The 15,153-nt window shown below is 38.9% G+C and overlaps 1 protein-coding gene across 1 annotated transcript in view; it reads left to right on the top strand.

Annotated features, from left to right (window-relative positions):
- Positions 1-3,707: 3,707 nt before the first annotated feature.
- Positions 3,708-15,153, top strand: part of gpr153 (G protein-coupled receptor 153) — a 17,250-nt gene continuing 5,804 nt past the window's right edge. Inside the window, exons 1-3 of the mRNA XM_007553410.2 lie at positions 3,708-4,314; positions 10,214-10,643; positions 13,198-13,387. Of these exons, the coding sequence (XP_007553472.1) occupies positions 3,941-4,314; positions 10,214-10,643; positions 13,198-13,387 (994 nt within the window). The 5' untranslated portion in view covers positions 3,708-3,940. The remainder of the gene's footprint in view (positions 4,315-10,213; positions 10,644-13,197; positions 13,388-15,153) is intronic.

Here is a 15,153-nt window from a genome sequence, read left to right as displayed (position 1 = left end):
TCTTTCATATGATCCCTATTCGATTATAAAAGTTCTGCTGTGATTAGATTTTAGATAAGTTCACGAACATATGACAGAGATTGTACCTGCAATGTTTGATCTGTAAAACAATTTGCTTGAATTAAGTTGCACGTTATACGAATGAACAACGGCGCCGCCTGTGCCTCAGCCAGTAAATATGTCCATCTGCGCTCAGTCGGAGGTCTGAGAAACTCAAGACAACTAATAAAAGCGACAATACTTTGACTGCTGTGAAAAGCTGCATCCAGTAAATGTCCCACGCCAGTGAGTGATCGCAGACGAAAACAAATTTAGTCATACTTTCCAAAGTGCTTTTGTTCTGCGTGTTTTTCCTGCTGGATAACTCCTGAGCAGCTGTTACACAGAAAACACATCAAATAGACGGAGCCAATACGTAACTTAAGTAGAAGATGGAGGAGGAGGGGCAAATCTCACACGGTTTCTCAGTCTGTGTTCAATTCCTGAATATGAAAACTAAGGTGATTCTCATTACACTCAGATGAAACCAGAAAACACTGAATTTAATGAGTCAGAAGCTTATTTGTCCTCACTGTGAAGTCAAAGCAAACTTTTCTATAGTTATTTTTGAATGTCCATTTCTGATTTTGAGGAAAGTAATTAATCCTAACTGATCTTCAACAAGAGCAATTAGTCAGTGAGAAAACAAAGGTCATGTTTGGTCAAAAACCCTTCTTGGTCAGATCTTATTTGAGTAATCCGCTCTACCTCCATTATGTCCTTTACGCTCCACCTTACTGCTTCAGATTCCTTCTCTTGCTCTGCCTCTGTGTCTCCCAAGCAAAGGAAAACGGATTGATTGTATTTCCCTTATGGGATATGTTGGGGCACGCGGAGTGGGTTGATTTGGGTCATGTTGTGACGCTTGCTTCAGTACTTATTTGATTCAGCGCTCTTCTGTTGCTCAGTCCATCCCAACCACCTGGAGATTCCCAAATCAAAGCCATGAATCATTCTTTTCATATCCCAGACTGTTTTTGAAGGCTGTGGATACAATGTGTGTTGCTTCATCCTTCTCTGGGTAAAATGCGCTTAAGTAAAGGCAGCAAAAAGTGAAAAATAAATGAGCAGGGGAATATAGCGAAGCTAAACCTTTGGATTCTTTGAACGTTAGAACTCAAAAGAACATATATATATAAAACGTTATTTTTAGTTATCAAAATAACGTGAACTTAAATTTTACAGTTTTAGTCTATGAAAGGGCTCAACCAATAGCTCGTACTTTCATGCACATTTTTGAGATTCACAACAGCACAAAGCACATATATATCAATGCTTAAATGGGTATTATCTTGTAATCTGCTATATCTATCATCCTTTTCCTTTCTGTATGCTTTATTTCTCAGAAAGATAACGGCCACCGGTTTCCTGTGGTTATTCTTTATCCTGGAGAACAACAATAATTGAGACAAAGTCAACGTTCTTGCATACAGTCCTGCTGTAAAGAGGAAGAAGCAGAATTAGATCAGTGGAGATTTGATCAGGGTGCCGGTGACACAGTTGTTGCCATTTTCATCATTCCTTCTCGGGGGTCCTGCCTGCAGCATGTCGGTGTTTAGACAAGCCAAAAGACAGGAAATGGATGTGACAACAGGCTCCAGCTGTGCCAGGCATTTTTCTCGTCACTTTGGGGGGAACCAGCGTTTTCCTCTTGTGACGAGTGTCATGAGATGTGTTGTGGTTGGCTGAAAAAAGATCCTCGTACAGATTAGATTTTATGATGTTCTGGTACATATCTGTGGCACAGTGGTGGTTTTCCTACATTGCTTTCCAACCCCTTTGAGCTCTGATCAGTAATCATTGAAATTTGATTGTCAAAATCTTTGATAATTAGTTGTTGTTGTTTCAGTAACTGAACTGAATCCGAGGGTTTCCACCTCTCTTTGTCCCTCTCCCTTTTTTGTCTTGACAGTTAATCCAGGCAGTGGTTAAACACTCCTCTGAGAAATGAGATGCAGTGCATAGAATAGGATAGAATAGAATGATCCTTTATTTGTGGGGAGAATTAAAGCGTCAGCAGCAACGTGACAGGCAAGTGGAAGCCCACAGTTACATGTAAAATAATAAAATAACCAATAATATTAAAGACAAAGTAGAAATTGTACAATAATCGTACATTAAGTGGTGAGAAAATGGTACAATTATGAATAAAAGTAGGTGTAAATTATTTATAACAAACGTATTAGTCCATTAAGATGTTAAAACTGCACATCTGGTATCTAATTAGTTCTTCAGTTTGCCAGCTGCTGGGAGAAACAACCTATGATATCTTAAGTTGCACATTATAGATGAAGCATCCTTTCGCTGTAGGAGGTTTTCAGTGCTATCATGGTCTTATGCACGGGCTGGAAAACATATTCAAAGTGATGCTATTTAGCCAGAGTTCTCCTGTTTGGCGCCACCTGCACTGGGTTGAGAGGGCTTACAAGGTCAGAGGTGGTGTTTCCTCTCAGCAGCTTATAAGATTTTTCAGCAGAAGAACTCGTACAAATATATACATTTTTATGTGTATACATTTATTTCGATAAGACGCTGCCAATATGCGTTTGACCATAATACTGTATGATGTTTTAAAATGACTAGCTTACTTTAATTTAATCCTCAAATATGCATAACAGCATATAATGGTGATTAGTCTGACTGCAAGTATAACAGTGCATGTCGACCTTCATTATGCTATTTATTTTTCAGCTGGCCATGATTTGATAATTAACGTTATTGTCTAAGACGCTAAGTACCTTTAATATGAGTCTGTTTTTGTTGAAAACTGCATTTCATTTCAGGTGAATAACAACAGATAGATGTTGGATATCTCATCCATTCCTTCAGGTTTACTAACCTGATATTCTACAGGATATTTATATGCAAGAAAAAAAAGTTGGCTGATTGATTTTTAGTGATATGTTGCAGAGAACTGCAGTTTTAGCCTGTAAAAGGTGCTTCAAGAGTAAGAAGTGTTAGGTGCATGAATAAACTCTTAAGTGACTATTTCTGCGTTTGCATTTATTGCTATTTATAGTCATAGACTGAAACAAAATATGTTGTCGTTGGTTATACATTTGCTTTTCTGTCTATTGTGGTATGTAGGTTTCATTAAGACTGCAGAAGGTTAGGGAAATTATTATTGGTAAACATTGCAATGACATCAATTGTGAATAAGCCTGTTTTCTACTATCACGATGTTCTTATACTGAGCTTTATCTTCTCAGTCAAAATCTTTAAAAGACAATATCATGAAGGCCAACGAGAATCCATCCAACTGGTAAAACATATAGACTCCCTGATTGTGAAGGAAATAATATGCATTTCCTTATACATATTATAATGATGATATTATAATGATGATTGAGACTTACTACATTGTGAAGGCCTAGTTTTTCTTCCATGCATAAGTGGTTTCATTAGCCACCAAATGGAAATCGATTATTCCTTTTATAGGATTTCTGTAGGTTTTATGCTGCTTTTTTTTTTTTTTTAATCTGTGTCGCCCACTTTAAACAAACAAAGCAGCGCAGGGACAGTTAAGAAGCTGCATTATGAATGTACTGATGATGAGTGTTGTATATTTGGAGGCGTCGTCATTCAGTTCACAGATGTTGTACCGATCTGAATTTGATCGCTGTTCCTTCTTTGTGTCTCTCCAGGTTTATGCATGTAAAAGAACTGGCTCAGCTCTGCCAACCCTCTCTTCTCACATCCCACTGTGTTGCTCCACAACCACCACATTTGCCTGCTGTCCTCAACCCATGGAGAGTACACGCCCACCCAGATAGGATGCCGGCTTCGTCCGACGCGCTGCGTCCCCTCCTGCCCGTCGCCACCACCTCCTTCTCCTTACGTGTACCTGCTCTTGCCGACGGCTCCTCCCAGCCCTTCAGGCCGCGCCCTGCCCCGCACCAACATGGTGGATGAGATGACCACTATGAAGGATGACGTCATCAATGCCAACACGCTGGCTTGGCTGGTCTGCTCGGGCGTGTCCATCCTGGCTAACACTTGGAGCATTCTTAGCGTCAGTGCTAAGCAGAAGAAGTGGAAACCGCTGGAGTTCCTCATCTGCACCCTGGCAGGGACGCACATTCTCAACATGGCCATCCCCATCACCATGTACTGCGTCATAACGCTGCGGCGGCAGCACTCTAACTACGAGTGGAACGAGGGTCTGTGCAAGGTGTTTGTCTCTACCTTTTACACGCTAACACTGGTCACCTGCTTCTCGGTCACCTCCCTCTCCTATCACCGCATGTGGATGGTCCGCTGGCCGGTGAACTACAGGTATGACATTTAATTATGATGCCCTACGGCTGTTTCAGATTAAACCAATGTCATAACACAAATTAAAAGACTAGCTCCTGTTTTTCATATTATAGATAAATCGACCAGTTGTTGTTCTCTCCTTTTTTTAAATTGCCCTTTATGGAGAGCTCCACTTGTTCCCTCTGGGGACATTTATTATTGGAGCTATTCCCCACAGAAGACATGGTTGCCATGAAAACTATGTTTGGAGTATTCGCCGACATGATGAGAGTGAGAATACATATGGTGGGTGGGCCATTATTCAAGGCACATGGTCATGTTTTTTTTGCACAAAGGAACTCTTGCACAGGACATTTCTCTTTAGTCTTTGGTTTAACTGCGTAAATATTGTCAGCATTCTTGTGGCATTAATCTGTCTGGGGCTCTACAAAGGCGCCACCGTATCCTCTGACCACAACCAGCAGGAAAGGTGGGTTGTACTGTCTTGATTTAATGACTAAGACAAACAGAGCAGGGATACAACCTGCAACCTACTGGTTAAATGACCAACTGCTACCTCTCCATATATTTGATTTATCAAACAAATTGTAAACGTATCGATTGGAGAAGTAATTTGTTAGTGAGAGCCCAAATAGAAGCTACAAATTGTTTCTGCGGCTGATTCTTGTTAGTTTTCTGTAAAGTCACTTCTCTCCTCAGGTTTTCATAAACAATTCAACATGAACTTCCACGATTCTAAATTGTTACACAAAACCCATAGCAAACATCTGTCTTTTATTTTCTCCTGTTTTAGGACAAAAATAACTCTGAAGAACGTGCTGCTACGCGTGCAGCAGGCTGCGCACCGACAGCAGATTCAGTCAGAAATAATCAACAGCTCCCACAGACAGACATGATACCTGTATCATGGAAATCAGTCAAATATCTGATCCTGTTAGTATCACTCGAGCACTGGAACTGGGCTGGATCAGTCCGATCTCTACGTGTAAGCATTCATACAAAATATCTTCAAACGATAATTATTAAACAAGATAGTGATAAACTTTACAATCTAACCATAGACGCAAAGAAGCAAATCTCAGAAGATAAGGTGTCATTCAGGTCAGAAATGTTAGATTTTTGCCGCGGGTTTCTAACCCAGACAGATTTGTGCCATCTGTCAGCCTGTGTACAGTTTGCGAGTGGGAAGGATCGCATCAGGTGAAATCTCTTTCCTGCCAGCATGTTAGCTGGTTGCAGTTATTTGAGGTAACACCGTGTCAGACTGTCTGAACAGCCAGTATCTGCCAGCTCTAGTTTCCACCTTCACTTGGTTCTCTCACAACATACGATATTAACAAGAAACGGTGAATAATAATAAAACCGAGGTTCACCACACTTTAACAGCTTTAGCACTATTTTTGTCTTGTTAGACCTCCCGGGACGTCTGCTGTTCACACCGAGTCACATGCTTTAAACAGGATCGTGTCTTTATTATATCAGCACTGGAGTGCTGCACTAAAATAAGAAGCTGATTTAATAGAACGGCTAGGTTTATTTTTAACAACCTATAGTATTTTGAGTACAGGATAATGAAAAGGTGTGTAGTTTGTAAACTGTACACCTTTGCATCCCAGAGGTCTCATCTTTAGTCTAATTCAGCTTTTACTCAACATTTGCATATCTCAGCCTTATAACATTCTGTCAAAAGATTTTCCAACATAAGGTAAAGGCTAAATAAAAACAGGTTGTAGTTGAGTGTTATTCTACAGATGCATAGTGCATATTGTGTCCTCCTGAAAGCCTAACCATGGTGCATCTGGTAAAGAGCAGCATTATGTTGGCTCCCTTTTCTTCCCTGCTGGAAAACTGAGTGATTGCACTGCCAATGGCATCAACCCTACAGATGCTCGGTCTACGGTCAGCTTGGCAAGTTTTGCACACAAGCAGCTGCTCAAAAAAAAAAAGAAAAAAAAAAAGTGCTCGCTCTTGCTCTCTGTATTACCCATTCCGTTACCACTATTGTCTAACACACACATACAAACAGACATGTGGTTTTGCACAAAATGCTGTCATTTTTTCACTTTCTCATCTTTATCTGTCCCCTCTCCAGATCTTCTTCTTGTTTTTGAAGTTAGTTTCAACAATGATATGGAGGAAGCAAAGTTCCAGACTCGGGCTGTGTAATTAGTGTTCATCTTTCTTTTAAATTGCTTCCCATTCATCCCGCTGAGCTGCCTTTTCCCTGACATTAACATACGCCGAAGCCCTGAATTATGAGTTCCAGCTTTGTGTTTAGGGAGGTATTCTCATCACCCTGCGCTCACTATCTCATGTAAGTTATTTTCCTCGCTCAGTCTGGTAATAGATTCATGCAGCTTGGTGACGTAACCTCCCCCATGTACCCCGGGCACATTCAGGAAAGGCTAGCATTACTCACTGTGACAACAAGATCTACTTGTGTTTGCAAAAAAAAAACAACAAAAAAAACAAAACAACCCACAGTGGAAAAATAGAGGCAACTGCTGCCCCTTCTGTGTTATTTATGTTGCCACAGTGCGCATAGACTAAACAGGTTTGAAATATTTTTAAAATCACATTTTAACCTGATAAGAATGAAATGTATCTTCAGACGTAAAGGCCAAGTTTGCTCTTAATTCCTTTGGAGAGGCTGATGTGGCGTTCGGCTGAAAGAGCTTAAAGAGAAAAGAGTTTACTCTAATTAGATATATGAGGCTGAAGAAATACCTTACTTCAGCCAGGGCATTTTAAAAAATCAATTTATAAAGCAAGTGTTTTATGAACTGAAGTGGTGATGTAAATAAATAGATCAAAGGTTATTTCTAGCCTTGGCATCTGTTCCTTATGTAAATTAGTTGATTTTCTACTGTGTTTATTAGACAGTGGACATTATATACAGCTCAGAATAAACATAACCTCTAAAAATCTGTAATTTTTAGACTGTTGCACCACTTATTAGCAGTAAAAATAGTACAAGTCACAAGTGGTAAAATCCACTGTCAGAATATTGTGATATATTCTCAGTTTTCATAAAGCTTTCACCTGCAGTCAACCAACGTAATGTTTTCTCTTTAAGAACTAGTCTATCAATATTTCCAAATTCTACATGTTCCATAACAGAGATTGAAAGTTCAACAGAATAATGGAGAGCATCTTTGCTGTAATCATTTTAGCCTTCCTGTTATCTGCTAAAAGTCTCACTTTCTCTTTCTCCCTCACATCCAGAATGAGCTGCATCTTTATTACGTAACTGCAAATTGTTTTCTTTTCATACCTTCTTACATCCCGGCTCACTTAATTTTTAAATATCCTACTGAAACTGGAAATATCTAAATTCAGACCTTCTTCACTTTGTAACATCAGTCACCATCTGGAAAAAGATTAAATGTTTAAGATTCGGATGTGTTGATCAAAGCCAATCAAGCTTCTCCAAACCCCACCCAGTTCCTTGGTTCATGCAATGAAAAGCTCTCATTCGGTTTTGTACATTCACCTAAATTGCTTAACGGCAAGAATTGTGAAAAATATTTAAATACAAAATTTTTGAATGGCTAATATCAGCAGCAACTCACCTAGAAAAATACAACCTTAACACTTTTCCTGGGCCCTATTTTGTTTCTTAATGACAGATTAATTCTGAGTGAGCAAAGCAAATGAGCTTCCTGTCTTTTATCTCCTCTCTCCTCTTAAACTCCAAGTCAATCTGCCTTTATGTGAAATGTGAAAGTGGGAATTGAGGAGCTCCTGCTGTTTTAATTTGTGGTTGATAGCAAATTTAAACATGCGGTGTCAGAACGTCATTTGGACTTGCCAGGGTTCTACTTTGTAGCTTGTATCTGTTGTCTCAGGGCTCAAGCTAGATGTGAATCTGTCTCATCGATATTGAACAACAACAATGATCATAAATAATTCACAACGGGTGAAATAATAAGGGAAAATAAAAGTTTGTGTGAGGAAAACTATTTTTGTAAGTTTGCCAAGTGTTAGCTGCTTTAAACCAATTAAGGTCCTTTATCAAAAAGAGATTTCTAAAAGGCTGTTAAAGTTTCCAAATCTCGCATTTCACATAAGAAAAAGCAGGATAAAATGGAGTAACTTTGTGTTAAAATGTTCAAATTTCCTGTTATCTGTAGAATTTCTAAATGTTTCGTAGTCAAAAATCAGCTATTTCCAGTCACCTATTGATTCCTTGGTCCATCTTTATATCTTTTCATACTTTTATGGTGGCACAAAGCACCAAAGGGGCCATTTTTCTGCAACTATTCGTGTTACAGGAGTTAAGAAGAAGCTTATGCTTCAGGATTTTCTGCTAATTCCCTGCCTGGCTCAATGCTGTTGCAAAAAATATTTATTGTTTTTAGGAAAATATGGAAAAATACAACACAGGTCAAACTTGACCGTAGTTTTAAGATGGATGTGTCCTCCTGCTAAGTGCGCCAATAGCCACACCACCAGAAGACAAACACAGAGAAAAATCTTCATTGTAGCAGCGGCTTGGAGGTGAAAGGAAATGGAAATTCTCTCATGCTGAAAAAGACCCAGATGACAAATGGACCGAAGGAAACTATCATCAAAAAATCGATTTCCTTCCACTTTCTTCTCTGCTTTGTCCAGGCCATAACTGTTTTTGATGCGGTGCTTTTTCAAACAGATCTTCAGTTTTAGAATCTTAAATGTATATTTGAATAATGAATGTTTCATTTATATTCCTGTCCACCATGAAGAGTTTTTCCCCCTTGCGCATTTAATGTTGGGCACAATTTATTATTCTTCTGTTGCCGTCCTGAGGTTCCCTGCATTGAACCCTTTTGAAAAAACACGTCTACTTACTTGGTCACACACCTGTTAAAACGTGAGGATTGGTGATTTAGAGGAGAGATCATGATAAATATTTCAATTGGTTCTTGAAACACCTTCTCAATGTTGACATTTAATTTACTTTGGTGGGAAGATGTTATTTTTCCTGACTTGACAATATTTTGACAATATTCTTCATGGATACATTGTCATAATAAATCAGAACATGAGGACATACTTGATCATATGTAGCAGCCCTCTGAAGGAGAATCAATGGATTTTTAATTGTCAGACTTAGCTGAACTCGGCCACAGCCGTTTCACATTTTCTTCTCATTAAGTCGCTCTTTTATCGACTTGGATGTACACCGGGCGTTACAGTGAGGCTGATTTGCAATATGTTTTGTAGAGAAAAGAACATTTTGAGTCAATCCTGACTGGTATTTGCTTCCCACAACATCTAGTTTTCTCTATTGTCTCTGTTGCCGTACATTTTCTCCATTTATCAGCGGCTGTCTTTCTTGTTGAAAGAAAGTGCTTGCATAATGCTGTGGACTGTTTCTGCACCCTAGATTTGAATGATGTTCGCTTTTCAGCAAAATACAGCTTCGGCCAAGAAAGAAAATGAACAGATGTCTGGAACGTCTCGCGAGGACAGCTGAACTTTGTTAGTTTACTCAGGTTCACCTTAGTTGACGGCAAGTATGAACTCAAGAAGCCTGAGAGTTGAAACTGAATCAAAGGTGCTTCATCAAAATGCTAGATTAATGGTGTTCACACTTAAGCAAACGGGTGATTGATCAGCCTTCCATTTGATTGAGGTTAAATGCGATATTAAATATGAAAAAAGATACAAATAATTTATCAAAGTCTAACATGTTAGCAGGGTTCTGTACACCTTTGTCAGCTTTCCAGCCGTTTACATTCCAGTTGCATACAGTAACTGTGGTAAAGTTTCCGCAGGAATACCTCTGAGATTTCGCTGAGAAGACGAGGCTCACAGGCTTTAAACTAATAAGCTGCAGGACTTACGGAGCAGAACATAAAGCAACGGCCAATTTAAGCTGAAGCCCTGACAGCTTCGCCGAATTGAAACAAAAATTCTTTGCTTGTGCTTCCAGGTTGAGTAACACCAAAAAGCAGGCGGTTCACACAGTGATGGGCATCTGGATGGTGTCCTTCATCCTGTCCACGCTCCCAGCAGTGGGCTGGCACGACACAATCGATCGCTTCTACACCTCCGACTGCAGATTCATTGTGACAGAGATCGGCCTGGGCTTCGGCGTGTGCTTCCTGCTGCTCATCGGCGGCAGCGTGGCCATGGGCGTGATCTGCATCGGCATTGCTCTCTTCCAGACCTTCTCCATTCAGGCGGGCCACAACGCCGACAAGAACAAGTTCAACGTCCCGACCATCGTGGTGGAGGATGCTCAGGGGAAGCGCAGGTCATCCATTGACGGATCAGAGCCTCTCAAGACTTCGCTGCAGATCACTTACCTGATCAGTGGCATCGTCTTCATCTACGACTTCCTGACTGGCTTCCCCATACTGGTGAGTTTATTGTAGGCAGTGGCCGAAAGTGTTAGATGGTCAAATTTGAGCGCTCAATGGAAAATGGAGTCGTGTTAGTCAGGGAGACTAAACAAAGAGAAAATTTGGCTTTGGACGCTATTACTCCACGATTTGCAAGAATGGTTTAGATTTATGCAATTCAATAAATATGACATCACACTGCACGGTATCTGAAGTCGTGGATTTCAAGAAACGGGAAAAACAGCCGGACATATTTCCTCTCGCATATCCCTTATTTTTATCTGTCAAACCATCTCTTCCAGGTTTGTTTTTTAAAACACTTTTATTATATATGAAGAGATTGTGACTCTACTTATGCAATCTTGGGTAATGTTGAGTTAAAGTATGCCTGAATCTTGAGTGAAGGAGTTAATAGTCTTTCACATCTCCCCTATTCTAAAGACATTTAAAGTTCTCAAAGTTGGATGTTTTCTTCTTTTTTTCATATATCCACAATGAACCAGCTTTGCTGATGAAAGCAAGTTAGTTACAAGTTTGGTAAATTAACTTCCCAACAGTAATTTGGTTTTTTTTTAACAATAAAAGCTGCAGAAGGCACATGGATCTAGTCAGTTTATATGCTGCCTAGGTTATGTCTGTCTGCTTATGCCATCTGCTGAATATTTTTTATAATCCGTAAAGCTTTCTAAAATCACATGAACCAAAACAATGTTTCACAGAGAGGACATGAATATTTGTTCCTGTATATTCAGAAGAAATACTGCTGTGATTCCCTTTTTGAGAACGTACTAATTACCTGTTAAGTAAATAAGCATTGAAATGAGTTATCGTTGTAATCAGATATCAGTTTATCTGAAGCTTCTCATTCTTGAATTATTCTTCCTCTGCTTCACGTGTACATTTTGTGAAGATTATTCGTATTTTGGCAACTTTGGATTTTGGAGATTTTGAATTATTTTCTCTTGTTAAGTTGTAATTTTAGCGTAAAACCAGAACAGTTCATTGCTAAATTTTCTGCCATGCATCTCCTGTGGTCCTCTAAGTTGGAGAGGAAAAGAAAAACTCACTCAGCCAAATCAAGAGCCTCTTATTTGAACAGCTCTACATTATTTTTTATCTATTTGTATTTTCTCTAGATCTCTTCTTTTTGTTGCAATTGTCATCATGAGAAGAGGCTATACTTTTGAGTCTGTGTTGCAATTTTTTTGTGCAAGATGAAAAGCGTCCTCAGTCCATGCAGCATTACGCTGAGATAGTTTATTTCAGTGTCGGAGTTAAAAATGCCTTTTTGCTGAATTATCTTGAACATAATCCACTCCTTTTGTTAAAAAAATAATTATTACACACTTTACAACAACAACACTGCATTGTATATTGTTTCATAGAGCTGAATTACTGATGAAAGATCATGTTTCTAGTGCAGCGAACGAAACGCCAAGTCTGCTGGTCCTGATCTAATGAGCTATTTAAATGCATGAAAAGCTGTTCACACACAAATATACTGCGTCTTTGTTTTGGAGTGTATGGAGTTACATGGAGTGATCCAGCCTTAGAGAGCCCAGAAACTAAACCACATGCTCGTACAATATCTGCGGGTCTAGATGGGATTTGTTTTGATGCTAAGATCAATAACTTCAGGGTTGCATGTGATAGTGATTAATGTGTATATCTGTTTGAAGTTTGGTAAAAGAATCACGCACTAAATGATTCTAAACAAATTGACATGTTTGATGAAAATTAACAGATATACTAAGCCTGTTTTCTCTATACTTGCGGTTTTTCTGCATCACTTTTTAATTCTGGCAGTACTGAGCACCTGCTAGAAATATTTTTTGTAGCTCCCAGAGGGAGCGGCCACTAGTGCAAATTGAACTCTTCGTTAACTACAAACTACAGAGTTTATAGTTGATGCTGTTGAATGAACAAAATGTTTTGCCATCTGTATTTCCTGGCTGTTTGGAGATGGGTTTGGCCAGTGATACAACACCATGAGCTGCTGTTGCAGTCAGTGGCCTCTGTTCAAGGTTAGCTGAGGTTTCTCAGCCTGTTGAAACAGGTTGAGTTTTAGTTGTTTTACATGAAAAGAATACTAATAATTGTCATCACCTGCAAGCTGTGATTTCTGTTGGTGTTTTTGTGTGCATCTTTTTTATATTAATGCTGAAATGAGGTGGTATCCCTTTAATGCTGATGTAAAGTGTTTGTGCTCCATTACTTCAACTATACAATCTAGTAATGTCATTATAGATGTCTGGTAAGACTGCACATTATGTCACTAGTATTTCATTGTGCAATAGTCACACCGCAAAGGACTATTTGGAGTGCCATAATTGTCGGTGATATTGTCATCACAAAATTTGCAATTACTGCCACCAACACAAGATTTTCTAATGTCGTGCAGCCTTAACGCCAGACCAGAGAATGAGTACCATATGAGTATTTTCATGTAACTCCCTCAATTTCTCCCCTAAACAGTTTTCTGAACGTTGCTCCAATTGATAGCGTCATACTATTTGTGACACTAAAAGCCTAATTGCAACCTGTAAAAGACTTTACTTTTTGTTCTGAAAAGGTGGTGAGCTTTGCCAGTCTGAAGTTTGACCGCTCGTATAACTGGATGGTGCTGTGTGTGCTGTGGTGCTCCATCGCTCAGTCCATTTTGCTGCCCATGTTCCTGTGGGCTTGTGACCGTTACCGGGCCGACATCCGCATGGTGTGGGAGAAGTGTGTCGCCATCATGTCCAACGATGAAGTGGATGAGGGTAAGTTATTGTAAGGCATCTCCCTTCTGCCCCGCCTCCGTTTTTCCCTCATTTGCACCTGCCCAGCTGATGATGTTTAAAGCCTTTTTTTAAATGATAACTTGTTAAATTAATGAAGGAAAGCTCTTTACGTACATGTCTAAACAGCTTTAGTCTAGAATAATCCAAAGGAAATCTTTTTTCAAATTGCTCATGACTAAAAAGAATGAAAACAGAATATTTGGTGGCAAAAATGTTAAATTATAGCACCTGTTTAGGTTAAATTATTTCTGTTCAGTCAAGAAAGGAAGGGAACATTTCTATTTATGTTATTGATACAAACGTCCTGGATTACAAGCTGATATACGACACAGTTGACAAAACTTAAAATGTTCAGCGCAGTGGCAGTGATTGTTGCTCCAGCTTGTCAGAAAAAAAGAGAACAGTCACACAGGTACTTTCTCTGCCTTGAAAAGACTTTAAACTTCAGCAACTGTTCGATGGAAAACTTCTGTGATTTTGAAGCTATTATCTCAAAATCACATATTGTAGGTTTTTTTTCTGTTTTTTTGTGTACTTTTTAAGTTAGAACATTTGCAAATATTTTTTTAAGTAGCTTTAATTACTTTTCTTTAATCTCTTCATGATCTCAAGTCACAGGTCAAATGTTATCATGTGACCTTTGTTATGAAATAAAAACTGAAAGGACAAGTGTCTGTGTAGCTTTATAAAGTGCTTATAACTATGATGTCTGTATTTATGCTTTAAAACTGCTACAGATATATATGAAGCTGCATTGCTTAACAAAGCATCTGTGTTTTTACTGTAAGGGTTTAAAATGGGTTATCCTGCAGAATAAAGGATTCCTCATTCGGTTGACAGCTTTTAGTGAAAGTGAACCAAACGCTGTTAAAATGCATATTCATGTCATTTTGATGGTCATATTTCCCTCAAGTCAGGAATAAAACAATTGGGTATTGGTTACAAATCTAAAATACATTGAATTAATGATTTTTTTAATGCTGCTTTTATGTTTGTTTTTTTTTGTTTTATTTTCTGTTGCTTTTTCTTTTGTATTTGTGCAATGATAAGTCAGCTGCTGACTGAAGTCATTTAAAGGCATACACACACGTTAAACGACACTTAGCTGATATCAGAAAGTCTCATGATACAGACGGTGCAACATACTAAACCGGTATTTAGTACTTAGTTCAACTCGATTTAATTCAGTTCAGTTCAAGTTAATTCATTTGAAATTTCCACCAAGAAAACAGACACTTCTGCAACATCTGGTTCTAAAATGAGGTCACATGATAATCATGCAGCAGGTAGAAACATGAACTCTGCTAAAATGTTTCTCCCCGTTTTTGTTTAAACTCAACCCCATCCGAACCCCTCCTGCCCCGTTTCTAATCCTCCAGACCTTCCGACCCTTTTTCTCTTTTTGACGCCTTTCCTCAGAGCTGAAAATTGTCCAAAGGGTGCCATTAAAAAAACACAGGGCAGTTCATATTCTGTGTGATAATTAACACTCCCAGTTCTCTGTTTTGTTTTGTTTTTCTTTTTTTTCCAGAGGGCTTGCCATGTATAACTCATCACAGTTGTATGTATAAGAACTGTTTCCTGTTTCCCAAAGCTACTAACTTTGCATGCAAAGCTGCCTGTGCAAATAGCAACTTTCATCCTCCATCCATTTGGCCAACATTTATCCTCAAGATCATTTTATACCCATCTTCAGTTGATTTGTTGTGAACATAAAGACAGTTATTGTGTTATAATAATAATAA

Source organism: Poecilia formosa, unplaced genomic scaffold, assembly GCF_000485575.1.
Source record: "Poecilia formosa unplaced genomic scaffold, Poecilia_formosa-5.1.2 Scaffold56, whole genome shotgun sequence".
Lineage (NCBI taxonomy): Eukaryota > Metazoa > Chordata > Actinopteri > Cyprinodontiformes > Poeciliidae > Poecilia > Poecilia formosa.
Note: the sequence above shows the minus strand (reverse complement) of the source record. Positions and strands in the feature narration are given on the sequence as shown.